General features: G+C 40.9%; 2 protein-coding genes across 2 annotated transcripts; one reads left to right on the top strand and one right to left on the bottom strand.

Moving 5' to 3' along the window:
- Positions 1–9,788: 9,788 nt before the first annotated feature.
- Positions 9,789–14,951, bottom strand: LOC110924703. The gene is made up of 3 exons (XM_022168699.1): positions 14,346–14,951; positions 13,467–14,274; positions 9,789–13,369 (listed from the first exon to the last, which is right to left on the bottom strand). Exons 1-3 carry the CDS (start codon positions 14,949–14,951, stop codon positions 9,789–9,791), a joined length of 4,995 nt encoding a protein of 1,664 aa, XP_022024391.1.
- Positions 14,952–20,347: 5,396 nt separating this feature from the next.
- LOC110924702 lies at positions 20,348–25,568 on the top strand. Its single transcript, XM_022168698.1, has 2 exons — positions 20,348–21,899; positions 22,099–25,568. The coding sequence occupies exons 1-2, from the start codon at positions 20,348–20,350 to the stop codon at positions 25,566–25,568; spliced, it is 5,022 nt and encodes a 1,673-aa protein (XP_022024390.1).
- Positions 25,569–26,290: the final 722 nt, after the last annotated feature.

Below are 26,290 nucleotides of genomic sequence, written 5' to 3'. Positions count from 1 at the left end.
GAACATAACAAGCATATGATATAAAATCATGAAAAGCACGAAAGTAACAAGTAGGCACATGTGTATCACCCCAAAACAGTTTGAAAAACAGTAAAATAGGGGACTATGTACTCACTTGAGGATGCTTAGAAGTCTTGACTAACAACCAAGCAAAGCTAGAGGGATCACGGAAATCAAACGGCACCTAATATAGGTAACTACATTAATAACCGGACCTAAATCGGAAGATCGGATAGGATGAGGTTTCGTAAACCAAATGAGTGTTGGAACTCATATGACATGGTTTAACAAAGCCTACATACTAAAACGGAACCTAACCTAAGTGCTTACGACCCATTACGACTCGTTTAGGTAGCTTACGCTACTTTAACGCGTCGTTCGCGTAAAATGCGTTCGGACCGCCTAATTAGTCCTATGACAACTATTATATGCCTTAACATGTCTAATAATGTTACCTAATCAGTTTAGATATAAAAATTTAGGTTACATATGCTTAAAATGAATTTATCCGTAAAAAGGGCATTTTGGTCATTTTCCTAAGGCATATAAACTACCTATCATACAACTACTTAAACGAAGTGACCATAAGGTATAACCTCAGAAGGTTATTCCCTATACAACTATGGTCACTAAACATGCTTGGTCGGATCCTAATGATCGACCAAACGGGTCTAGTTCGAAAGTCTAAGCGGTTGTTTAGACCGGTTATCTTACGACTCTATATAAGCACTAATCTAAAAGTGACGAGCTAAACATGTTAAAACATGTTTAACGAAGTTTGAAGATAGGTTTGATATCAAAACAAATGATTTTGATACCCAGAATAGTTTGGTTACAAAATACGCTTAAATACGCATTTTGGCCGAAACTATGGCTCGTCACTACACCTAATCAATGTGGAAATCAGTAGGTATAGCCACTAGAGACTATAACCATCGTGATTACGCTCACGTTGCGAAGTTCAACGAACTTCGTGTTGACTAACTCGTGGTCAAAGCATAAAGTCAAACACTGTTTGACTTTCATGCTTGAAAATGCAATAAAAGCACGAAAGAACACTTACAAAGGGTCCAAGCAAGGAAATCTTGATCCAAGTTGCTCAGGTATGAAGTACAAGACCCCAACTTAGAGCAATTGAATCAGATTTGTGAGTTGCAAGGAATGAGAGCTCGGGTTTATATAGGAAATCCACAACCGTTAGGATCATTCCTCGCTTTTCGTGCTTCGATCTTGACCTTACACTTGGGCCCAAGGTATTAGAATACAATGGGAGCATGAAAACCATCAAATGGTATTGAAAAACAAGCAACAAACCATCAAATTCAGCTGTTTGGGCCAGATTCAATGTTTCTGTCTGATGGGCTCTCACGGGCCACGTAAGAATAGCCTCTGGCTTACGCGCCCCTCCTAGCCATCTTTGACAGATTGTCAGTTTTGACCCCTGCAAGCCCAAAACTTGGTTTTTGATGCATTTTTGACACGTTTAAGCCCCGTTAACCCCATTTCAAAGCTCTAAAATGAAGTTAAAGTATAGGGAACTTAAAATATGCTCAAAAACATCTCGGATGTCGGATCGTTTGGCCGTACGGTTGCGTTATTCGGTTAATTACGACGGAAGTCGTAACGAACGCAAAAATGATCCAAATTAAGCGACGAATGGAATTTTATCATGCCAATCACTAAAATAAAGTATTTTAATGATTACGTAAATTTTTGGGTGTCCGGATATATTCAGAACGTAAGATATGCGCGAAAATGCAAACTTATGCACTTTTTGATGCTTTTAGTCCCTATTGATCAAGAAAGTTTGTTTTTACGCACCAAACATCTCAAAGCCTATTTCTAAGGTATGTAAAGGATGTTTAGGGCATATTTAACTTATGATCAAGTTCCGGAATGTTCATCACAGTACGGATCGACGTACTTTCGCAGTTTGTCGAAATTAGTCCCTGTGATCGAATAAACTTGATTTCGGCATACCAAACCATCCAAAACTTATTTCTGAGTTATGTAAAGGTTATTTAAGGTATGTTAAGCCTATGTCAACATTCCGGAGTGTTTGTTGCATTAAACTGGTTATATTTACACATCAGATCGCGTATAACCTTCCAGAAAGCGATTTAAAGCTCGAGATCGAACAAGAATTGATATGTGCACATGATACACATATTTATACAAATCCCAAGTATGAAACACAATATTTCTTTAATTTGGTATTTGTTTGATGGTCGCAGTGACACAGGTGTCACACGTTTGACTTTCAGTTTTGACCATCAATTGGTCAAATCAAAGTTCAATTGAACTTTGCAATGTGATCGTAATCACTATGGTTATAATCCCCCGCGATTATACCTACTGATTACCACGTTGACTAGTCGTAGTGACGAGTCAAAGTTTCGGTCCAAGTGCGCATTTATGTGCATTTTACGAAGGAACTATTTTCAAGTATCAAAACACTTTGTTTTGATACCAAATTAGTTTTCTAACTTAGTTAAACATGTTTTAACATGTTTAACTCGTCACTACTAGTTTAGTGCTTGTTTAGGGTCGTAAGTCAAGCAGTCTTGACAATCGCTTAGACTTTCGAACCCGACCAACCATATTTTGGGACCATAGTTATATAGGGAATAACCTACTGAGGTTATATCTTATGGTCACCTTGTTTGATTAGTTATTCGTTAAGTTGTTATTATGCCCATTAAAAATGACCAAAATGCCCTTTTTGAGCATAAATTCATTTTTAACATATGTAATCAAACTTTTGGCATCTAAACTGATTTAATAACATATTCAAACATGTTTGGGCATGTAAGACTTAACATATGACATAAATAACCATCCGACCTTAGATTTATGCAAACGACACATTAAAGTAGCTTAAACTACCTTAACGGGTCGAAACGGGTCAAGAGCACTTAGGATAACTTTCTAATCAGAATGTTAGGTCTATTAAATCATACAATATGAGTTCAAATACTCATTTGATTTATAGAACTTCATTCTATCCGATCCTCCAATTTAGGATCCGATTATTAACATAACCTATACTAGGTGCCGTGTTGATTCCGTGATCCCCCGAGCTTTATTTGGTCTTTTTTCAAGACTATTAAGCAATCCCAAGTGAGTACATAGTCCCCTCTTTTACCGTTTTCAAATATTTTGGGGTGATACACACGTGCCTACTTGTTACTTTCATGTTTTCATGCTTTTCATGACATATACTTGCTATGTTCAACTAGTACACATATAGTACATGATTTCGATTATGCATTGCTATGTATGTTGATAGCATGCTAGCACATTGTTTTCAAGGATACATTTTGCGGCATATGTTTACTTAGCATATGAGCACATTGATTTACATTACATTTTGCTTCACATGTTGACATAGAGCATGCTTAGCACATTGATTTCAAGGATCCATTTTGCTTCTATGTTGACTTAGCATATCTAGCACCTTGAATTCATGAACATTCCTACTTTGTATGCTTACTTAGCATACTTAGTACATGGTTTACAAATACATCTTACATGACGTGCTCTCATTGAATATGACATTTGGTATGTTAAACGAGACTAGATGCATTCATTAACGTTATCCCATCGACTGGTAGTATGTATGGTTTACCATAGGTTTGATAACCTCATTCCCGCTTCCTAGTTTGTTTGGAAGTATCCATCTGGGGAATGACAGAACCCGATGAACACTGATAAACCTTTGTCTTTATAAGGGTTTATCTGACAAATTACAAGGCTTGAATGTATTCGTTAACAAACCACATGAATGTTTATATCGATAAAAGCATTGGTTTCGCAAAACATAACTTTTGATATAAACTTAGGTTTATTCAAAGACATTGTTTTGTACAATTATACATATGGTTTGAGTAAATACTCTTTATTCACCATACATGACATTTTGGTTACACATAGACATTATACATAAGGTTTGAGTAAATACTCTCTATTCACCATACATGACATTTGGTTACACATTGGCATTATACAGATGGTTTGAGTGAATACTATTTACTTGCCATACAAGACATGTGATTATACAAGACATGGTTTACACTTGACATTGACATTGTTTACACATAACATTTTGACATTTGTTTAAACAAGACATTTTTGGTGGTTATTTGGTAAGTGATTTAAATAACGAGGCGTGTGTAATATGATAAAAGCATGGTGGATACGCCGCTGATACTTCCTATATAGAAGTGCTTTTATGATATTACATAACGTCGCGTTATTTAAACCACTTCGACAAAGACAGAAACATGATACATTTTATACAGAGACATGACACATTTTTCACAAGGCATTGCTTTACATATAACATATTTTGAACAAGAACATGATACTTTTTATACAAAGACATGACACATTTTATACAAAGACATGATATCTTTTTACAAAAGACATCATTTTGTTATTTATTTAATCGTGCATTATTTCTTTTAAATCATTTGATTTTCACATCGATTTTCATATGATTTTACAAAAGAAAACATTTTTAGAAAGGTTCATGGCTACTTTTTAGTTAAACATTTCTTTTAACAAAATCAAGGCCATGAATCCTCAACAACAAAACCTATGTTACTCACAGGCATTTTTATGCTGACGTACATATTTTCACATGTGTTTCAGGTGTTTACGTTTGACTATCAGCATGCTTCACATAGGGCGGACTTGGGCCTTAGTGACTTTAAAACATACAAGACAATTGTTGTGCAATAAACAATGCAAACTGTTAAACTCAACAAAACAAAACTTTATGAGCCATGTGTTATGAAACAATTTGTAACGTGACTCCCCAATGTTTTTTTTTTGGGTAAAGGTTTCACCCTGGTAAATTTTTATATCACAACAAAACCAACAAAGAACAAGTGGTAGACAGAAACGCCTACCAATTCATATCCCCGACATGCCGGGGAAATGTACAACCAAGAAAGAAAAACATCTAACACACGAGCCACAGCAAACCACTAAACAAAATCAGACTAGCATCCTAGACGAACACTAATTTGATCTGAACACTAACACAACCATATTAGCCTAGTTGATCGTATATGACTAGCCCTTCCGGCAGCTTCCAATCTCTAAGAATTTTCTCCACTTGTCTCGAGTCCTTGAATTTCAGAGTTACCAACTTCAATCGAACCGAGGAGTTGACCGCATCCGCGACTTGTTGAGCTGACCGTTGAGTATTCGCAAACAACCTGGAATTTCTTTCTAGCCAAACCTGATAAACGGACGCCGCAACCAAAATCCTGCCAATAACGTGCTTTGCTAATTTTGAACCTGACGTGTGAACAAGATGCTGGAAAATGTCCTCCCATTTATCCGAGATGTGTTGCATAGCTCCCATGGGTTTAACTATCATCCAAACTTGTGTCGAAAAAGGGCATTCAAAGAATAAATGCGTACGAGAATCGATACCATGCTGACACAACGGACAACACATCAGCCGCAAGTTAACGGGTCCACCAACATCCCAATGCTTCAACCTATCTTGAGTCTTAAGCTTGTTCCCAATCACTAGCCACATGAGAAACGCATGACGCGGTATACACTGAGAAAACCAAACTGCTCTATACCAGTTAACATTTGGGCCGCTTAACCGAAGTGTATCCCAAACATTCTTGGACGAGTATGTTGTTTCCTTACCGTTATTATCAATCCAGGCAATGGTATCTTTTTTATTTGGCGTTAAGCTCGGGATCTGCATATTTGCCAGAGCCGGGTAAGTGTCTAGCCAAGCCTCCGACCATATCCATTGACCATCATTCACCACTTCCGCTAACTTTGTATTAATGCAAAATCCCGCTTGTTGAAACATCCTTGGCGTAATAAAGCTCCCAATTGGATCCGCATGAGACCATTTATCATACCAAGAAAATGTCGCCATGCCATCTCCTATCTTTGACCACACATGCTCACGAATAAGCGGTCTAAGCTTTAAGATTTTTCTCCACCCCCACGTATTTCCTTGCTTAATCGGAACATCCCAAAAACACCTTTGTTTCAGCTTGTATGTGTGAATCCACTTAACCCAAAGAGACTCTCGATTAGTTAAGAGGCTCCACACATGAAACGTCATCAATGCCTTATTCACATCATCAACACGTTTGATCCCCAACCCCCCTTGTTTTTTTTGGGTAAAGGGTTACCCCGGTGATTCTATATATCAACACAACCAATACAAACCAAGTAGTGTAGAGAGTCTACACTAGATCGATCATGAGGCATACCCCATGAACGTAAGCGAAAACCAAAACACAAGCAACTAACAAATCAACACAAAAAACAACTAGCCTGACAAACTAGGAATAACTAAAAAACAAATCAACACTGATCAGCCCCCATCGTCCAAAATCTCTTTGCCATGGACTTCCCATTCGCTCAATAGTCTTCGAACATTACCAGTATTCTTCAGTCTTGCTCCCATTAACTTGTATCGAACCAGCTGTATTATGTGAGCACCAACAGTTTCTGGCGGTCTTAGTTGATTTTTAAAGATCCGAGCATTGCGTTCCTGCCAAACAACATAAGCCGTAGCCGCAACCACCACTCTAGCAACATAATCCGCGGCTAGTTTAGAGTTGGACCGAACAAGTAACCAATTCACAATATCAGCCCATTTAGGTTGAACCGAGTCCATACCCACCTTACATTTCACCATATCCCAAACTTTAGCCGAGTAGTTACATTCAAAAAACAAATGACTATGGGAGTCATGATTTGCATAGCACAATAAGCAACACATCATGTTCATATTTTTCCGTCTAGACAAATCCCAGCTTAGAATTTTATCCTGCGTAAGTAATTTACCTCGCATGATCAGCCACATGAGAAACGCGTGCCGCGGGATACATTGGGTAAACCAAACAATAGTGCTCCATGCTACTTCCGTTTCTTTATGCCGAATCGTATTCCATACACATGAAGTCGAAAAATCTTTCCGATCACTACCATCACGCCACATGATTCTGTCAATTTTGTTCGGGGTTACGTGGAATTGATCTAGTTGAATTAAGACTGGGAATAAATCCCTCCAAGCAACCGGCCATTTCCATTCTCCATTTAACTGAATGTCAGACACCGAGTCCTCCAATCGAAATCCTGCATTAGCAATGGTTCTAGGGGAGATAAAGTTGCCGAGCGGCCCTATATCGCACCAATAATCAAACCAAGCCGAGGTCCGTGTACCATCACCAACATCCGACCAGAAAAAATCTCTCATTTGCGGTCTAAGTTGAAGGAGCTTTCTCCACGAGTAGCAACTATTGGAAATAATTTTAGATAACCAGAAACTATTACCTTTTAACCTGTAACTGTGCACCCACTCCACCCACAATGATTTTCTTTTCGTAACAATACTCCAAATATGATTAGTCATGAGTGCTTTATTAACATCTCCTAATCGCCGAATCCCCAATCCGCCTTCATATTTAGGGAGACAAACTACTTTCCAAGAAACCTTCGCTTTACCTTTTTGAAACGTAGAGTCTTGGGCCCAAAGAAAATTCCGCATCTTCGCCTCCAATTCATGAGTGACCCGTGATGGCAATAAGAAGACAGAGGACCAGTAAATATGCATAGTGGACAAGACGGAAACAATGAGTTGCAATCTGCCAGCAAACGAGAGTAATTTATTTCTCCAATGCATGATACGTTTGTCAAGCTTTTCCATCATAACACTACAGTCTTTATAAAGAAGCCCTGACGAAATTAGAGGCACACCAAGATAGCGCACAGGCAAGGATCCCTCCTTGAACGGCATAATGTTCAAAATAGCATTTTTAATATAACTCGGGACATTACAAAAGAACACCGTACTTTTCTGTATACTAGGCACCAACCCCGACATTTTAGAAAATTTAGAGAGAGAATTCATAATACCTCTAGCTGAAGCAATTTCCCCTCTAGCAAAAAGGAACAAATCGTCTGCAAAACATAGATTGATAATTTGCTGCTTCTCACATTTGTTATGAAATTTAAAAGACGAATCAATCCTGACCATGTGATGCAGAATGCCCGTGAGAACCTCCATCACAAGAGTGAACAAATACGGGGACAACGGATCTCCCTGGCGAAGACCCCGATTACCTTGAAAAAACCCGTGCACATTACCGTTGACACAAACGGAGTACGAAGCAGTGGAGACACAAACCATGATCCAATCAACCATCTTACCGCTAAACCCAAATCCCAGCAAAATATTCTTAAGGAAGTTCCAATCAACCGTATCATAGGCCTTCTGGATATCTACTTTGAATGCACATCTTGGGGGGCCCGAATTACGATGATAATTGTGCATCAATTCTTGGGTTAACAGAATATTATCCGAAATCTTCCTTCCTGGGACAAACGCCGATTGATTTATGCTGACAATATCATTTAACGCCCTCTTCACTCTGTCCGCAACTATCTTGCTAATGCATTTATAAACTACGTTACAACAAGCTATCGGCCTGAACTCAGTGACTGTCGACGGAGAAGGCACCTTTGGAACTAGCACAATAAGAGTGTGATTTAATTCTCGTAGAAGATTACCAGTATCAAAAAAATCAATGATAGCCCTTGAGACATCATCACCAACTATAGGCCACGCACTCTTGAAAAACGCCGCCGTATACCCATCAGGACCCGGGGCCTTATCAATGCCAATAGAAAACATGGCCTTCTTAACCTCATCTTCCGTCACCTGTCTACACATATGATTAGCTACACTCGGATCCAAGACGTTAGAGAATAAATCCGGAGCCGGATTCAGCGACGTATCACCCCGACACCCCAAGAACTTCTCATAGTGATCAACAAAAGCTTGATGAACATGGTTGCCCTCAAATAAAGTACCCCCAGCATCACGAATGACATCAATCCGGCTATGATGATTTCGGTTTTTTAAAGAAGAATGGAAAAAAGCCGTGTTCATATCCCCAGCTCTCAACCAGTCCACTTTAGATTTCTGTTTAAGGAAACGCTCCTCATCCAATAACGCTTCTTGGTATTCAGCACTTACAGTAGCTTCTTGAACCCGAAGACTCTCAACATTTGGCTGGTTATCAATACAACTCTGAATGGCCTCAAGCTTATCACGGAGATTTTCCACTTTTTTATGCAAGTTACCTTGCTTAAATAACAGAGCACGAAGTGGTTTTTTCAGGAGCCGAAGACGTTTAACAACACAGAACTGATGCACTCCTTTAATTCTAGTACCCCACTCTCGCTTCACAATGTCTAAAAATTCAGGTTTAAACACCAGAAAGTTAGCAAATTTAAAAGACCGAGGTTTTGGCATACCAGCATCTGGGAGCTTTAAAACGCACGGGCAATGATCCGAGAGCCTATACGGCTGAAAAAGAGCAACAGCATTCGGAAAAGCAGTTACGAACTCGGTATTACCCAACACTCTATCGATCTTTTTCAGCAAGCCAATCCCCTTCTTGGGCTTCTGGTTCCAAGTAAAGTGGAGACCCGATCGATTAATATCAAACATTTCAATATTATCCACACACTCTTGGAATTCCTTCATGCTAATAGAAACAGTTTTTTTTTTTTTTTGGGTAAAGGGTTACCCCGGTGAAATTTTATATCAACCAAAGAATAAAAACAGGGAGTATCGAGACGCCGATACTCACTACTAGACTTGGCATACCAAGACTAGGACAACAAGATCAAAACCACCGACAAGCGTCACAACCAAAACAAACTAAACTACACAAGAAACTAAACACTGCCCGACAAACAAATCAAAAACAGACTATACAACTAATTGCCTAGCCCGGATCTTTGTCTTCATCACTAGGAATCAGCTTCCACTTCTCTTGAATGCTTTGATTGTGCGAGCCATCCTTAAATTTGAACCCCATCAATCGAAGCCGGACCGTATTTTTGATTTTATCACACACCGCATTAACATTGGCCACTTTATTAGAGAATAAGCAATTGTTCCGCTCATGCCAAATATAATACGACGCCGCCGCAATAACTAGCTTACCAACAATATGATCCGTCTTTCTTGAGTTAGCCTTTTGATCCATCCAGTTCATGATCGATTGCCACGAATCATTAACATCCCCAATGTTAAGCAAATCCTTAACATTATACCAGACTTGAGATGCAAACGAACAACTGAAAAACAAGTGGTCCCTAGAATCCCGATCGTGCTTACATAATGGACAGCACATAAGTCTTAGATTATAATCGCTCCCCGCTTCCCAGCTTGCTAAACGGTCCTGAGTCTTGAGCTTATTTTTAATAACCAACCAAAGATGGAACGAGTGCCTTGGAATACATTGACTAAACCAAACCCCATTCACCCAAGAGACCGGTTGTTCCCGATGTCGGATATTATGCCACACTTCCATCGAACCAAACGGACGAGAATTGCCCTCCAAATCTTTCCAAATTGTTCTATCATCCAGATTATGCGTCAAAGTCGGAGCATTCAACCCTATCAAGACCGGGTAAATATCATACGACGCAGACGGCCACTTCCATTGACCGTTTTCATCCATCAGCTCCGCTAAAGAAGTAGTAATGGTAAAACCCGCATTAGCAATTGACCTGGGCGTAATAAATGAGTTAAGCGGACTGAACTGGCACCAATTGTCACTCCAAGCGTTTATTTTAGAGCCGCTCCTAACAATCTTCCATATAAACGGGCGAACCGCATCCCGGATAGAAAGGATTTTCCGCCAACCCCAGCTGACACTACCCCGAGCTTGGATATCCCAAATGCTCCTACCCTTTAATTTATGAAGATGGATCCACTGAACCCAAAGGGACTTCCTTTCCGTAATAATACTCCAAAGATGATTAGTCATAAGAGCCTTATTCACATCCGAAATACTCCTAATTCCCAAGCCCCCTTCATCCTTTGGTAAACAAACATCAGACCACGCCACTTTTGCTTTCACTCTACCTTGACTGTGAGCGTTCCATAAGAACCGTCGCATTAGTTTCTCCAGATCATGTGTAACTCGGGTCGGAATAATAAATACTGAGGCCCAATAAATGTGCATAGCTGATAAAACCGAATTAATAAGTTGCAATCTACCCGCGAAAGATAGCGATTTATTAAGCCAACTATCAATCCTCTTCTCCATGCGATCAACAAGAGGTTTACAATCTTTAAACATCAGCTTTGTGGTAATAAGCGGCACCCCCAAATAACGAACCGGAAGATTCCCCTCCCGAAACGGCATAATGTGAAGTATCTCGCATTTAACACTTTGAGGCACATTGCAAAAATAAGCTGTACTCTTAGCTGGACTTGGCACCAAACCTGAAACTTTCGTGAAGTTCTCAAGACCATCTCGCACCTTTTTGACCGAAAATAAATCAGCATGCACAAAAATGAAAAGGTCGTCCGCAAACGAGACATTTATGATCCTTTGCTTCACACAATGAGCATGGAACTTGAAGGCTGAGCTAGATCTCGCCCCATGCTGGAGTAGCAACGAAAGGACCTCCATAACTAGCGTGAAGAGGTATGGCGACATAGGGTCACCTTGCCTCAAACCCCTTCTACCTCTAAAATAGCCATGCAAATTCCCATTAATACTTATCGAATAAGAAGCCGAAGAGACACAGGCCATAATCCAAGTAACCATCTTCGAATGAAACCCGAACCCATTAAGAACATCCTCCAAAAACGACCAGCTGACAGTGTCATAGGCCTTTTGGATATCGATCTTAAAAGCACATCTAGCAGGGCCTCGGTTTAAATGATAGTTATGCATTAACTCCTGAGTAAGAAGGATATTATCAGAGATCTTTCTACCTGGAACAAACGCCGATTGATTAATGCTAACCAACTCCCCCAAGCTTCCCTTTATACGTTCCGTGATGATCTTGCTAATACACTTATACAAAACATTGCAACACGAAATAGGCCTATAATCCAGAACCGAGTCTGGAGTGTCCACTTTAGGGATAAGAGCAAGAATCGTGTGATTTAATTGCCTTAAAAGTTTACCATTTTCGAAGAACTCCAAGATAGCATTCGACACTTCTGTGCCCACAATATCCCAAGCTTTTTTGAAGAACACGGACGTGTAACCATCTGGACCCGGGGCTTTGTTCTCACCAATACTAAACATTGCCGTTTTTATCTCTTCACGAGTGACTTGACGAACCATGTGCTCCGCAGCATTCGTAGTCATAACGTTTCGAAAAACATCCATGTCAAGCTTTGAGACATGATCCTCTCGACCCAGAAATTTTTCATAATGATCAACAAGAGCATTTGGGACATCATCCCCATTAAACCGATTCCCAACCACATCCCTAATAGATTGGATTCGGCTTCTCGCATTCCTACATTTCACCATATTATGGAAGAAGGACGTATTAGAATCCCCCGCACATAACCATTCTACCTTTGCCTTTTGCTTCAAAAAACATTCTTCATCATATGATGCAATTCTGAACTCATTAAGGCATTCTGCTTCCCTGGTTCTAAGATCAACATCAAGCGGGTTTACATCTATCAGCTCCTGAAGCCCATCGAGTTTCTTTCTTAGATCCGAAACTTTAACATGCAAGTTACCCTGCATGGCCAGAATTTTACGCATAGAAGGCTTCAAGTTTCGGAGTTTCTGTGTTACCGAGAACATAGTAAAGCCATCGACACTCCTCTTCCATTCCTGCTCCACATATAACGTGAACTCCGGTTTGGACATAATAAAATTAGCTAGTTTAAAAGGTTTCGGTCGAACCCTCACCGTATTGGACATTTTGAGGATGCACGGCGTATGATCAGAAACACGAAAGGGATGGTATAAAACAAACGCTTCAGGGTACATCTCTAGGTACTTCACGTTCCCCATAACCCGGTCTATCTTTTTCAGCAACCCCACCCCATTTCTCGGCTTTTGACTCCAAGTATAATGAAGACCATGACCCTTAATATCTAGGAGCTCTGCATATTGAACGCAATCATGAAATTCACGCATACCGATGGAGCAGGCGGATGAACCATATAACGAATCGTTAACATGCAAAGCAACGTTAAAATCCCCCATAACGACCCAAGGTTTATCATGACACAAAGCCTTATGCCTGCATAGATTATCCCAAAGCGGTCTTCTTTCCTGATACGTATTTTTTGCATACACAAACGAACAAAAGAAAGATTTATTCTCACTCTTAAGCCGGATTTGAGTGTGAATAACTTGGTCCAATTGAGACAACACCATAAGGTCCACCACATCCTCATTCCAACCCAAGATAATTCTAGTACCCCGATCACACAACACACCATTTGACGTCCAAGACCAAGACCTGAAGACGGCTTTACAAACCTTGTCAAGTTTTGTGATATCCACATGAGACTCAAGAATGCCACAAACAGCTAATTTATTTTCGAAAACAATATTACGAACCTCCGTTTGTTTCAGGGGCCGGTTCAAGCCCCTAATATTCCAAGAGGCTATACTACCCATTCAAACCGATTGGACCGGGAGTGCTTGCCCCCTCAGAACCTTTACGCTGGTCATGCCTCATAAACGAAGACATTTCCGTTGGTAGCTTCTCTACCACCTCTTCTTCGGTTTGGGTATTCTTCCCATTTCCTTTCTTCATGTTTGCTCTTTCCTCCTTATGAATCCCTACCGCATCAACAATGACTTCCCCCTCATCCGTGGCCAAAGCTTCAAAGGAATTCCTGGTGTTAACATTTTCAGTATGCTTACCACCCGGCCCCTCCTCCTTCTTATCCGACTTGCTCGTTCCGGCTTTAACAACTTCAGGCTTATCATGACTTGTACCCGACGAACTAGCACCCACATTAACCACCTTTGGTCTGTAAAGGAACTTTTGTTTTTGCTTCCTTGGCATCACTCCAAATCTAGCCGTTCTCCTTTTGTCAGTAACAAAGCCATCCTCATCCACCACAACTTGCTTCTCTTTCTTATTATTCGCATTCTTAGGACATGTTTGATCATTATGACCAAAAACACAACAACCCGAACACCGGTGAGGCTTCCATTCATATTCTACTTTGATTTTTTCAGTGACATAACCATCCTCATCAAGCTTTGGAATAGCAACAGTGACATATTCCTTAATCTCAGAATCCGCGTTTAGTTCAATTAAAGCCCTGGCAAAACTACTCCGACCCCAGTTATCCAAACACATATCAGCTGTATACCCGTCAAGCCGCTTGGGGGACCCTAATTTAGACGCTAACAAGCTCAATCCGTCATCCGTATACACCGCAATGGGGACATTATGCAACTTCACCCAAACAGGCACCGTCTAACCGAGGGAGTCCAAACATTCAAGAACAAAGGCACCTTTCTAATCAACCACGGACCATTCTCTAGCACCTGAGACATACCCTCCTTGGAGTCAAATTTAAAGAAAAAGAACCCTTCCGCATTCATCATAATCTTCGAAAACCCATGCCTAGCCCAAACGTTTTTAGCGTAATATTCCACCACCGGAAAAGGAAGCCGATTACCCAAGAAATAACCATACAAAACATTTTCAAATTTATCTTGGACCTTTCGAATTACCTCACGGGGTATAACTACATCAGCATCCTTACAAGTTTCCGTCGCCTCCATCCACCTGAAATTAACTTCCTTCTTCGTATGAACACTATTCTTGACCTTGTCCGCATACGAGTTGAGACTCGACCTAAAAACATTCATATCCTCCCTACCGCCCATGTTATTCCCCTCTGGTTGAACAGGAACCGTGATTTTTTCTAGCTCATCAATAACGTTGATCACATTCGTACTGCCACGACGAGGCAATATAGGGTTACCATCAATGTTTATAGGCTTACCAAATAAAGACGACTTCCCTATAGGATCCGGAATACCCACTACCTTCGGCTCACTAGCACGTATGAACACATCTCCATGCAAACGTTCAGAGAAGGATTGAAACCCAAGATCCTCTAACCCTGGGTCACGATTTCTTTCCATGAATGCAGCCGCCAAAAGTCTTTCACATGCACACGTAAACCCTAATCAGCCGATAAAGAAACCACACCAATCTTCAAACCCTAATCGGCCGATTACAAGAAATCACCAAGAAACAAGCCGATAATCCAAATACCAAATGAAACAAACTTGTGTAAATGAAAACCCTAATCCGCCACCAATCAGCAAGAATCAACAAACCAGAAAATTGAATAACCAGAACGATTTGGCAGTAAACCCTAGTAGTAAAAACGAAAAAGAAGCAACCCTAAACCTGATTTCAAAAGATTAGGAACCACGGTAGAAGTCTAGAACCTTACTCAGAAGGATCGACAACACCACAATTGCTAACCCAGATCAATCAAGATTAAGATCAGAATGAACAAATCCACTAGGGTTTCTTAGGAGAGCCAAAATCGCCCAGTACCAATATTTTTGTGACACCTGTGTCACTTCAACCATCAAACAAATACCAAACCAATGAGATCTAATAGAAACAGTTGAGGCCCCCATCGATTTATCTTCTAGGTTTAGGGCCGAATTGAAATCACCCATAAGCACCCAAGGCTTAGTACCAACAAAAACTTTGTGCATAGACAAATGGTGCCATAACTCCCTACGTTTCACATAGTAATTAGCCGCATAGACCACCGAGCAAAAAGCTATTTTGTTATCTTTCTTGAAAAAGAGTTGTAAATGAATAACCTGATCGGTTTGAGACAAGACCATGACATCCAAGATGGCTGGATTCCAGCCTATGATAATCCTTGTACCCTTGTTACAATGAGCCCCATTTGATGTCCAATCCCATGAACGAAACACAGATTTGCACACATGACTCAGCCTACTAACATCAACATGCGATTCTAGAATAGCACATAGACTCAGATTATAATCCTTTACAGCCTGTCGAACCTCCGTTTGTTTCAGAGGGCGGTTCAACCCCCTTATATTCCACGAAGCAAGACTAACCATTGTTAACCGCTGAAGAAGGAGTGCTTGCCCCTTGTTTAGTTACAGGTTTAGTAGCATCATTAACAAGAAATTCAACCGTTTCATTGTATACTTCCTGGACCTCGTCATCATCCGAATCATCTTTCATATCCCCTACTCCGCTTCCACCAGCTTCATGGTCATTCCTCGAATCATTTAACACGTCAAAGGGGTTATTCGAATAAAAACTCGACGTCGTGGCTGATTTATTCGGCCCACCACTGGTTTTTAACCCAACCGGACGGTATTCAAATTGTTGTTTTTATTTGTTAACCGGGAACCCCTTTCTCTTTGCCGTTTTCCTAGCATCCACATCCGTGAACCCGTCTTTGTCTACCGTTGGTTTTTTCGAAGGCCCTTTAGAATTAGGCACTTTAGGAACTTTTGGAACAATGGCCGGAGCCTTCGTAAGCTGCCTAATTTGCTTCGGACAATCCCCATCGTGATGCCCAAAAACCTTACAAAAGGAGCATCGATGAGGGCTCCATTCGTACTCCACATACATCTTTTCCTTAACAAACCCGTCCCCTTCCAAAACTGGGACAGCAATCACAATTTCCTCTTTGAACTCCTTGTCTGCCGATATTTCAACTAGAGCTCTCGCAAAACTGCTCCGACCCCAAGAATCCAAGCACATTGAGGTAGTATACGTGTCTAAGGCTATCGGGTTACCAATAGCCGTTGCAATCATACTTAAACCATCCTCTGTATATGCCGCAAGGGGAACCTCGTGAATTTTAACCCACAGTTGCACAGTTTTAACTTCCTTCTTTTCCAGTTTCGAAGATGGAGACCATACATTAAGAAAAAGCGGTTGCGAACGAATGATCCAAGGACCTCCTTTCATAGCATTCATCATACCATTTTCATCAGCAAACTTAAAGAAGAAATAACCACTAGCATTCATCATAGTCTTTTGGAGGCCAAATTTCTTCCAGTTATTCCTTACGAAATACTCGACTACCGGGTATGCAACACGATCACCAAGAAAGTATCCATATAACGTATAAGCAAGCTTATCCTTAACAACCCTAACAGATTCCTTCGGCAAAACTACATCACAACCCTCATGAGCTACCGGACTTGTGAGTGATCTAAAATTGACCGTTCTAGCACTAGCAGCCCCAATAGAATCCGCGTAAGATACCGGAGACTTACCTGAATCCCTGCGAACATTCTGACTTCCTTGCACACCAATCTGATTGCTCCCGAAATCCTTATCGGCTACATTAGGGTTTATGTTAGAAGCTCCACTAGGGTTTGCATGGGAAGGATTCACCACAGCCGATTGATTCCCTCCACATGCAGTGCTCAACTCCACCGGTTTAGAGATTTCCAGAAGCCCATCTATAACAGAATTGTTGCTGGTAGAAAAGATACCCCGTCTTGGGGCCAGATTGTTACCCTCAATATTCGTTACCCGCAAACCAATACCACGCATTGGAACAGTATCCGGAGAAGAGTTTGGCTCGTACATCCCGGCATCCTTCAGAACATCAGCAGGAAACGGTGAAACCGGAACTCCATGCTGATTAAACAAACCTTGATTCACAGGTTTATCGGGGATGTTACTCCCCGGAAACGTACGTTCATTCATTAGCAGAAAACAACTCTCCCTTAAACAGTTTAAAATGAAAACACCATGCACGAAGAACAAACGACCACCACGCCAAAACACCGAAAATCAGCAGCAGAAACACAGAAAACGAAACCCTAATCCTTAACCCTAGCGCCGAAAATCAATCCCAATTTGATTAATCCAGAGTATCAATCTAGCTAAATTTAACTCAGTAAACCGCGACCAATAACAACCGGATTAATTAAACAGGATGTCTAGACAGCAACTATGGCGGCGATTTAAGAAAAACAAAAGAAAAAACCCTAATTTCAGATTGAAACTATTGCTAACGAGTTCGTTATAGAGTTTTGAAGATCAAAACCCTAATCACAGACTGTTATACAAACAATCTCAAAGAAATTGAAGGGTTTCATGATGAACAAGGTAAATCGCCTAGGAGAGAGAGCATAGGGTCATGGATGTTACACCTTTGCCAAGTTCCCCAACCCCCCTTGTTTTCCGCCACGTGTTGTTGTATATTACGCGATTGGGGTGTTACAATAAATTAAATTCGTATTTCTTTAAATTCGTGTTATACATACTTCATACATGTTCATACGTTTAATTTCATGAAACAATCGATATATATTCGTAATTCTTGGAAACTATGCATTAAAACTTGCAAATACGTGAAACATGCTAATCATACGTCTTTTGAATGCATAAGATACTTAATTACGACATTCATATGCTAAATGATACTTCACTTTGTTTGTTTTAGGTTTATCATACTTATTTTACCCTCATACTATGCCTTTATATCATAAACGACCCTTAAAACACCTAAAAACCCTAAATTAGAAACATGAGGGGACAAAATGTCAAAACTTGAAACTTAAAATTCGCACCAGACTCTCTGGCGGGCTGCGACTCGCCCAGCCAGGGCCTTCGTTGGCCGCGAACCAGCAGAATCCGGAAACAGCCTTACCAGCTCGCTGGTTGGTCACTTTTTGTTGAGTTTTGATTGGTTTTATATGTGTTTCTTGCATTTAAACCTCACCAACCCAACCCTAATCCATCCCTATATAACCCAAGCCTCCTCCAAGCATTTTCCACTTTCCTAACACTCTCTAATCACTCTTAGGGGCTGTTTGGTAGCCTCTGAATGGTCATTAAGAGGCTACCTCTTAATAGAACCATTAAGAATTTTACCAATGAGAAGGTAGAAGAACGTGACATGTGATGATTTACCATTCAGATGTTACCTCTTAACCATTCAAACTTGAGGTAACCTCTTATTCATTCAGAGGTTTTAAACCATTAAGAGGTAGCATCTGAATGGTCATAAAGAGGCTACAAAACAGCCCCTTAAACACTCTAAAAACGCAGCTGAATCCAAGAACAAGACAGATTCATAACATCTTACAAAAGTGAGCACATCTCACTCATTTCTTAACCTTTTTCCATGATTCTTTTTCCTACTTGCTTGGAACAACCTTAGGTATGTTTCCAACAGGTTTTCCATGGAAAACCAAGGCTAGAACATCACCAAATAAGGCTCAAAACTTTCTGTTTTGATTAAACTTTACTAAACTAGCTTGAACTTGAGTTATCTCATACACATTCCTATGTCCTTATGCTCATAATCAATTCTATGGTTAGTTGGGCTTAAAAGAAGGTTGTGACACTTAAAATCAGAGGTTAAAACCTCATAAACTTTCTGTTTTGGTTAGGGTTTAACCCACAAATAGTGAACAAGCTCAATGCTTGATGTTTATGTGATTATAGGACTAGCTTGGGCTATCCTACTAAAAATCCACACATTACTTGATGATTTCTTAGATTAGTTGTAGTTTTTTTTTTTTGGGTAAAGGGATTTTACCCCGGTGATTCTATATATCAACAAACAAACAAGCACAAGTAGCGTGGAAATGCCCACACTAGTTCTCTCATGGGACAGCCCCAACGAGAGTAAAGTCCAGAAAAACACACGAACTAAACCAACAAAGCAAAAAGACCACTAGACTACTATCTAGGGAAAACATAAAACTTAATCAGCCTCCGTCATCGTCCATTCGTGTTGAGTGAATCCCCCAAGCTTCCAGCAATCTACGAACATTAGAACTCTCTTTAAACTTAACACCCATAAGCTTATATCGAACAGTCTGCACGATTAAGTCACTCAGAACATCTGGGGGTCTCGTCTGGTTCTTGAATATTCTAGCATTCCGTTCCTGCCATACAAAGTAGATCGAAGCTGCAACTATGAGCCGACTAATGAAGTTAATAGCCGACTTCGAAGACGCACGAGCCGCTAACCAGCTAACAATATGATCCCATTCTGGCGAGACCGTGTTCATACCCCCCTTGCCACGCACCTTTATCCAAACTTGAGTGGAGTAATTGCAATCGAAGAACAGATGATTATGAGAGTCATTATTCTCATAACACATAAGACAGCACATCATATTCATATTTTTCCTTCTCGACCAATCCCACCGCAGAATTATATCTTGAGTAAGTAACTTACGACGAAAGAAAAAAAAAACCCTAATTCTCTCTCTGGCTATGGCGACTTTTCTTCTTCTTCGTAACCTCGGTTTGTTCATGATTTACGTATAACAGTCTGATTATCGGTGTTCTAATTCATTAGTATCACTGATTCGAACTAGTTAGCGTAAGGATTGTGCAGATTCTAGGGTTTTCTTTTGTTTTGCCGTCTAGCTAGATTAGGGTTTCTGGTATTCTTTATTTTTTCGGTATCTTGGTCTCTTGTGTCTACGTTGATTTTGTGTGCATGCTTGGTTCGTTTACTGTTTGATCGAGAGAGTTGCTGTTCTTTGCTTCAATGGAGAACCGTTCAGTACCTGGTAACCCTTCTAAGGGAAATCGGGATAAGGGAGATGGTGGCAATATTCAGCGCGAGGGTTTTCAAAACCCTAGTCTGTCTTTTAAGAGTTTTGCGAACAGAATTGGTCCTTCTGATGGGATATCGTTTGCTCCACGTAGAGGATCAGTCGTTAATGAGAATTCTGAGGGAACCTACATTAATGTGATTGATGAGTTGCTGAAAGTTACGGTTCCGGTTGAACCTGGGGAAAAGTCATCGTCAAATAGTGGTGAGGAGAATGTGATCGGGGGAAATCAAGCTGGTATGGGTAACACGAAACCTCTATCATATGCAGAGTCACTATTGAATAATAACGTCAAAGAGGGTAATGTGGATAATGGCAGCGGTTTGAAAACTAAATCATATGCTGATTCGTTACTTGCAAATAAGAATGTTAAGCTGAATTTTCGTGCTCTTGCTAGTGATAGGATCCAGGAGGGATGTGATGTTGTTCTTCCAAGGGAATCTGTGCGGGTAGTTCAAAACAAAATGGCTAATACCCTATATGGTTACTTTCTGGGAGATCGGGTAGCATACCCGGTTGTTGATTATTTTGTCCGTAATAACTGGAAGAAGTATGGGGTCCAGAAATCTATGATGAATGCGAACGGATTTTTTTTCTTCAAGTTCTCGGAGGAGGCAGGTATGCTTAATGCTTTGAAAGCTGGCCCGTGGATTATTCGATCGCAGCCTCTTTTTCTAGATATTTGGAGGCCGACTACAAAATTGGAAAAAAAGGAAGTAAAGAAAGTTCAGATTTGGGTTAAAATTCATGATGTTCCGATTGCGGCTTATACGGAGGATGGGCTAAGCATGATTGCGACCACGATTGGGGAGCCGAAAGTCTTGGATTCTTATACGTCGTCGATGTGTTCGGATATGTGGGGAAGAAGTAGCTATGCGAGAGCTTTAATAGAAGTCTCGGCTGAGAAGAATTTAAGGGATCAAATAACGTTAGCGATTCCTGAACCGGAGGGGGAGGGTTTTGTTAAGGAGACGATGTCGGTGGAGTATGAATGGTCACCGTTGAGATGTGGCCATTGTTGTGTTTTTGGGCATTCTAACGAAACGTGTCCGAATCAACCGAAGCAGCAGGGTAATGTTCGTAATGATACAAGGGCTGGAAAAAAACCTGTGGTTGATGACGAGGGTTTTTCGGGAGTTCATGGTAAGAAGGTTGCTAAGAAGACGGGGTTCCCGGTCAACAAGCCGAAACCAAAGTTTGAATATCGGCCTGTGGTTTCTAAGAAGAATCATGTTTCGGGTAATGGGTCGTCTGAGCCCAAGTTTCAATCGGCTAATCCGTTTGAGGTTCTAAATGACCCTAGTGTTAATGAGAATGAGGCTGGCAATAACTCGGGTGAGATTCCTGTAGATGTGGAGGAGAATGAGGTGGAGGAGGGGTTCGTTGAAGGAGGCGAGTATGAGCTCGATGATTACCTACAGCAAGATACGGTTAAAAGCATTAATAGTAAAGGGGCAAGCACTCCTTCTTCGTCGGTTATTAATGGTTAGTATAGCTTCTTGGAACGTTAGGGGTTTGAACCGCCCCATTAAGCAAGCTGAGGTTCGGCAACTTATCAAAGATGTTAATTTAAGCTTATGTGCTATTCTTGAGTCTCACATTGATCCGAGTAACCTTTCTAAAATTTGTAAGGCGGTCTTTAGGTCGTGGAGTTGGACTTCTAATGGTTCTCTTTCTAACAAAGGTACGAGAATTATCGTTGGTTGGAATCCGTTAGTGTTTGATGTTATGGTGCTCTTTCAGTCGGATCAGGTTATGCATTTGCAGTTGTTTTTTAAGCACGAGAAAAAAACGCTCTTTTGTTCTATCGTTTATGCTGCAAACTATTATATCACTCGTAGGGAGTTATGGAATCATCTCGGCCTGCATAAGTCGCTTGTCCGTAATGATCCGTGGGTGATGCTAGGTGATTTTAACTCAGCGTTGTACCTTGATGATAACTCTATGGGATGTTCGTCGGTCTCGGCTAGCATGAGAGACTTTCAAGCGTGTGTTAATGATATTGAGATGCTGGATTTGAATCAGTCCGGTTTACAATTTACATGGAGTCAAAAGCCAAAGAAGGGGATTGGTTTAATGAAGAAGATAGATAGAGTCATGGGGAATTCGCAATTTTTAACCATTTTCCCGAATGCGGTGGCTGTTTTTTACCCAGCTCGGCTATCGGATCATAGTCCGAGTGTTCTCAAAATTCCGGTTCTTGGGAAAGTTAAACATAAGCCGTTCAAGTTTGCTAATTTTCTTGTTCATAAGCCTCAATTCTTAGACATTGTGAAGCGTATTTGGGAGACGGATGTTAGAGGGGTGTTCCAGTTCTCGGTTGTGAAGAAATTGCGGATGTTAAAGTCTCCTCTTCGGGTTTTACTCTTTCAGCAAGGTAATTTGCATCAAAAAGTGCAAGTTTTACGTGAGAAACTTGATCAGATTCAGCGAGAGCTTGATAGTAATCCGGCTAGTGTGGCAATTAGTGAGGAGGAAACTATTACTCGCCGTTCTTATCAGGAAGCTTTATTGGATGAAGAGCGGTTCTTGAAACAGAAGTCGAAGGTGGACTGGTTGACGGTCGGAGATATGAATTCAGCGTTCTTTCATTCGTCCCTTAAGAATAGAGTTCATTTTAGTCGCATCAGTGTTATTCGGGACACTAATGGTAAGGTGTATGAGGATGAGCAGGTCCAGCTTGCTTTCGTTAATCATTATGAGAACTTTTTGGGTAATCAAGGTGACATTTCGATTAGTCCGGCTCCTGATTTATTCACAAACAGGTTATCGAGTGAAGTTGCGGGTCTTATGGTGCGTCCGGTTACGCATGATGAGGTTAAAAAGGCGATGTTCTCGATTGGGTCAGATAAAGCACCGGGCCCTGATGGTTTTACTGCTGGTTTTTTTAAAGGTGCCTGGCCTATCATTGGTAGTGCAGTGTCGAATGCTGTGATTGATTTCTTTGTGACAGGTAAACTTCTTAGGGAATTGAATCACACGCTTATTGTTCTTCTCCCCAAGACGACCTCCCCGTCAGTGGTTACGGACTATCGTCCGATTGCTTGTTGCAATGTCTTGTATAAATGCATTAGTAAGATTGTTGCTGATAGACTTAAAGTGGGTCTGAATGATATAGTCAGTATCAACCAATCAGCTTTTGTGCCAGGCAGGAGAATATCGGACAATGTTTTACTTACTCAAGAGCTGATGCATAACTATCATCGTCATGTTGGCCCGCCGAAATGTGCCTTCAAAGTGGATATTCAGAAGGCGTATGACACGGTCGATTGGAACTTTCTGGAGGGTATTTTGATGGGATTTGGTTTTCATCCTACAATGGTTCATTGGATTATGTTATGTGTTTCCACTACATCGTACTCGGTGTGTGTTAATGGCGAGGTTCATGGGTTCTTTAAGGGTAGTAGGGGTCTGAGGCAAGGTGATCCGGTCTCTCCTTATTTATTTACGCTAGTCATGGAAGTTCTTACGGCCATCTTACAGCATACGGTTAGGATTGACAATTCGTTTAAATTTCATAATAAATGCGAACGTCAGCAAATTGTCAACCTGTGTTTTGCCGATGATTTGTTTATCTTCGCGAAGGGTGAGATTGCTTCTGCTAGATGTATTATGAAGGCACTAGATTCTTTTTCTAAAATGTCGGGTTTGTTACCTAGTGTTCAGAAAAGTACTGTTTTTTTCTCGAATGTGCCATCGTATGTGAAAGCTGCTATTCTAAATTTAATGCCTTTTAAAGAAGGTTCGTTGCCTGTGAAATATTTGGGTGTGCCGCTCATCTCGACCCGATTGCTCCAAAAGGATTGTCTTCTGTTATTGGAGAAGCTTGAAAATCGTATTATGCACTGGCGCAATAAACTTCTATCTTTTGCAGGTAGATTGCAACTTATAAATTCGGTTTTATCGTCCATGCATATTTACTGGTCTTCTGTGTTTATTTTACCGAACCGGGTGATTCAAAAGCTGGAGGCTTTGATGCGAAATTTTTTATGGTCTCATGATAGTGCGTTTCAAAAAGGCCGATCCAAAGTTTCTTGGAAAACAGTGTGTGTTCCTAAGTATGAGGGTGGTTTAGGTATTCGTCGAATCAGTGATGCTAATGTAGCCCTTATGACAAATCATATTTGGAGCATTCTTACGAGGCGTCATTCTGTTTGGGTTGAGTGGGTTCACTCTTATAGGTTGCGAGGTAAAAGCTTTTGGGTGTGCAAAGTTCCAGCTTCCTGCTGTTGGTCTTGGAGAAAGATTCTTCAGTTACGGCCGATTGTTAGGAAGTTTTTCTGGTCCGAGATTGGAAATGGTTCGGCTACCTCTGCTTGGCACGATAATTGGAGTGAGATAGGTCCTCTGGATCAGTTCCTTTCTCCCCGGATGATTGCTAGCGCGGGTTTTAATATGGAGTCAAAGGTGTCCGATGTCTATTCCGATTCGTCTTGGAGATGGCCGGTTGCGTGGCGGGACTTGTATCCGGTTCTTATTCAGCTCGATGGTATTTCTTTGCAGCCGAATAAGTCGGATAAAGTGTTGTGGCGTCAAGGTAATCAAAAGCATGTGTTCTCGTCGTCTAGAGTTTGGGATTCGGTTCGGTATCATGCTGTGGAGGTGGAGTGGTGCCGTCTTGTGTGGTTTGGTCAGTGTATTCCGCGTCATGCTTTTTTATTATGGCTTATCATGAGAAGGAAACTGCTTACTCAAGATAAGATTTTGAGTTGGGATTTATCGCGCAGGAAAAATATGAATATGATGTGCTGTTTATTATGCTATGCTAATCATGACTCTCATACGCATTTGTTTTTTGAATGTAAATACTCGTCACAAGTGTGGATGCTGGTTAGACAAAAAGCGGGTATGGGTTCGGTGCATGCTAATTGGGATGACATCGTTAACTGGTTACTGGATCGGTCTAAGTCAAACTTGGCGTCAGTTTACGTTGCTAAACTGTCAGTGGCTGCTACGGCCTACTTCATTTGGCAAGAGCGGAATGCCAGATTATTTAGAAACCAGGTGAGGCCCCCGGAATCCTTAAGTGAAACCATTATACAACAAGTGCGGTACAAGCTGATTGGAGCAAAGTTGAAAAAGTGCGAAAATGTTCGAAAGCTTTTAAGGGATTGGGATATTGAAGTTTCGGATGTGCACGATGATGGCGGCTGAGGATGCTTTTGTAATTTTTTCTTGTTGAGTCTAGGTTTGTAGCCTAGTGGTTTGTTTTCCTTTTTTTGGTTGTCGTTTGTCTGGTTTGTCTCTGGTTTTCGCTTTCATAGGGCATGTCCTATGATTGAACTAGTGTAGGCTCTCTACACTACTTGTGTTTTTTGGTTGTGAATATATAGAATCACCGGGGTAACCCTTTACCCAAAAAAAAAACTTACGACGAAAGACTAACCACATGAAAAAAGCATGCTTGGGAATACATTGATTAAACCAAACTAGCTTTGTCCAATCTACTTCCTCAGCACGCTCTCTAATAGAGTGCCATGCCCGAGATGAAGAGTAGTCATCTAAGTCATTACCATCGTTCCACAAGAGCTTATCAGGACGGCTAGGATGAAGCTGAATATTATCGAGCTGGATCAAGACAGGATACGTAGCCCTCCACGCTTCAAGCCACCTCCAAGAACCATTATCACGAATATCTTGAACTGTGGATTTAATAGAAAACCCTGCATTTGATATGATTCTTGGAGTCAAGAAATTACCAAGCGGACCTAGATGGCTCCACCAATCAAACCAAGCCGAGGTCTTACTTCCATTGCCCAAGTTAGACCAAATATAGCTCCTGATTAACGGCCTAAGCTGTAATAACTTCCTCCAACTACAGCATGTGTTCGCTACAGCCTTACACGTCCAAAAGCTATGCCCTTTCAGCCTATACG

Source organism: Helianthus annuus, chromosome 17 (assembly GCF_002127325.2).
Source record: "Helianthus annuus cultivar XRQ/B chromosome 17, HanXRQr2.0-SUNRISE, whole genome shotgun sequence".
NCBI classification, from domain to species: domain Eukaryota; kingdom Viridiplantae; phylum Streptophyta; class Magnoliopsida; order Asterales; family Asteraceae; genus Helianthus; species Helianthus annuus.
This window is presented reverse-complemented; position numbering and strand designations above follow the sequence as displayed.

Excerpts from the sequence above, each read along its gene's own strand:
- LOC110924703 (XM_022168699.1), bottom strand. The coding sequence starts at position 14,951 with ATGGAAAGAAATCGTGACCCAGGGTTAGAGGATCTTGGGTTTCAATCC. Across the intron at positions 14,275-14,345 it reads CCAAGGAGGGTATGTCTCAG|ACGGTGCCTGTTTGGGTGAA; the intron begins GTGCTAGAGAAT and ends TCCCTCGGTTAG. Across the intron at positions 13,370-13,466 it reads AAGCACTCCCGGTCCAATCG|CTGTTTGTGGCATTCTTGAG; the intron begins GTTTGAATGGGT and ends AAAATAAATTAG.
- LOC110924702 (XM_022168698.1), top strand. The coding sequence starts at position 20,348 with ATGGAGAACCGTTCAGTACCTGGTAACCCTTCTAAGGGAAATCGGGAT. Across the intron at positions 21,900-22,098 it reads TTCTTCGTCGGTTATTAATG|GTACGAGAATTATCGTTGGT; the intron begins GTTAGTATAGCT and ends TTTCTAACAAAG.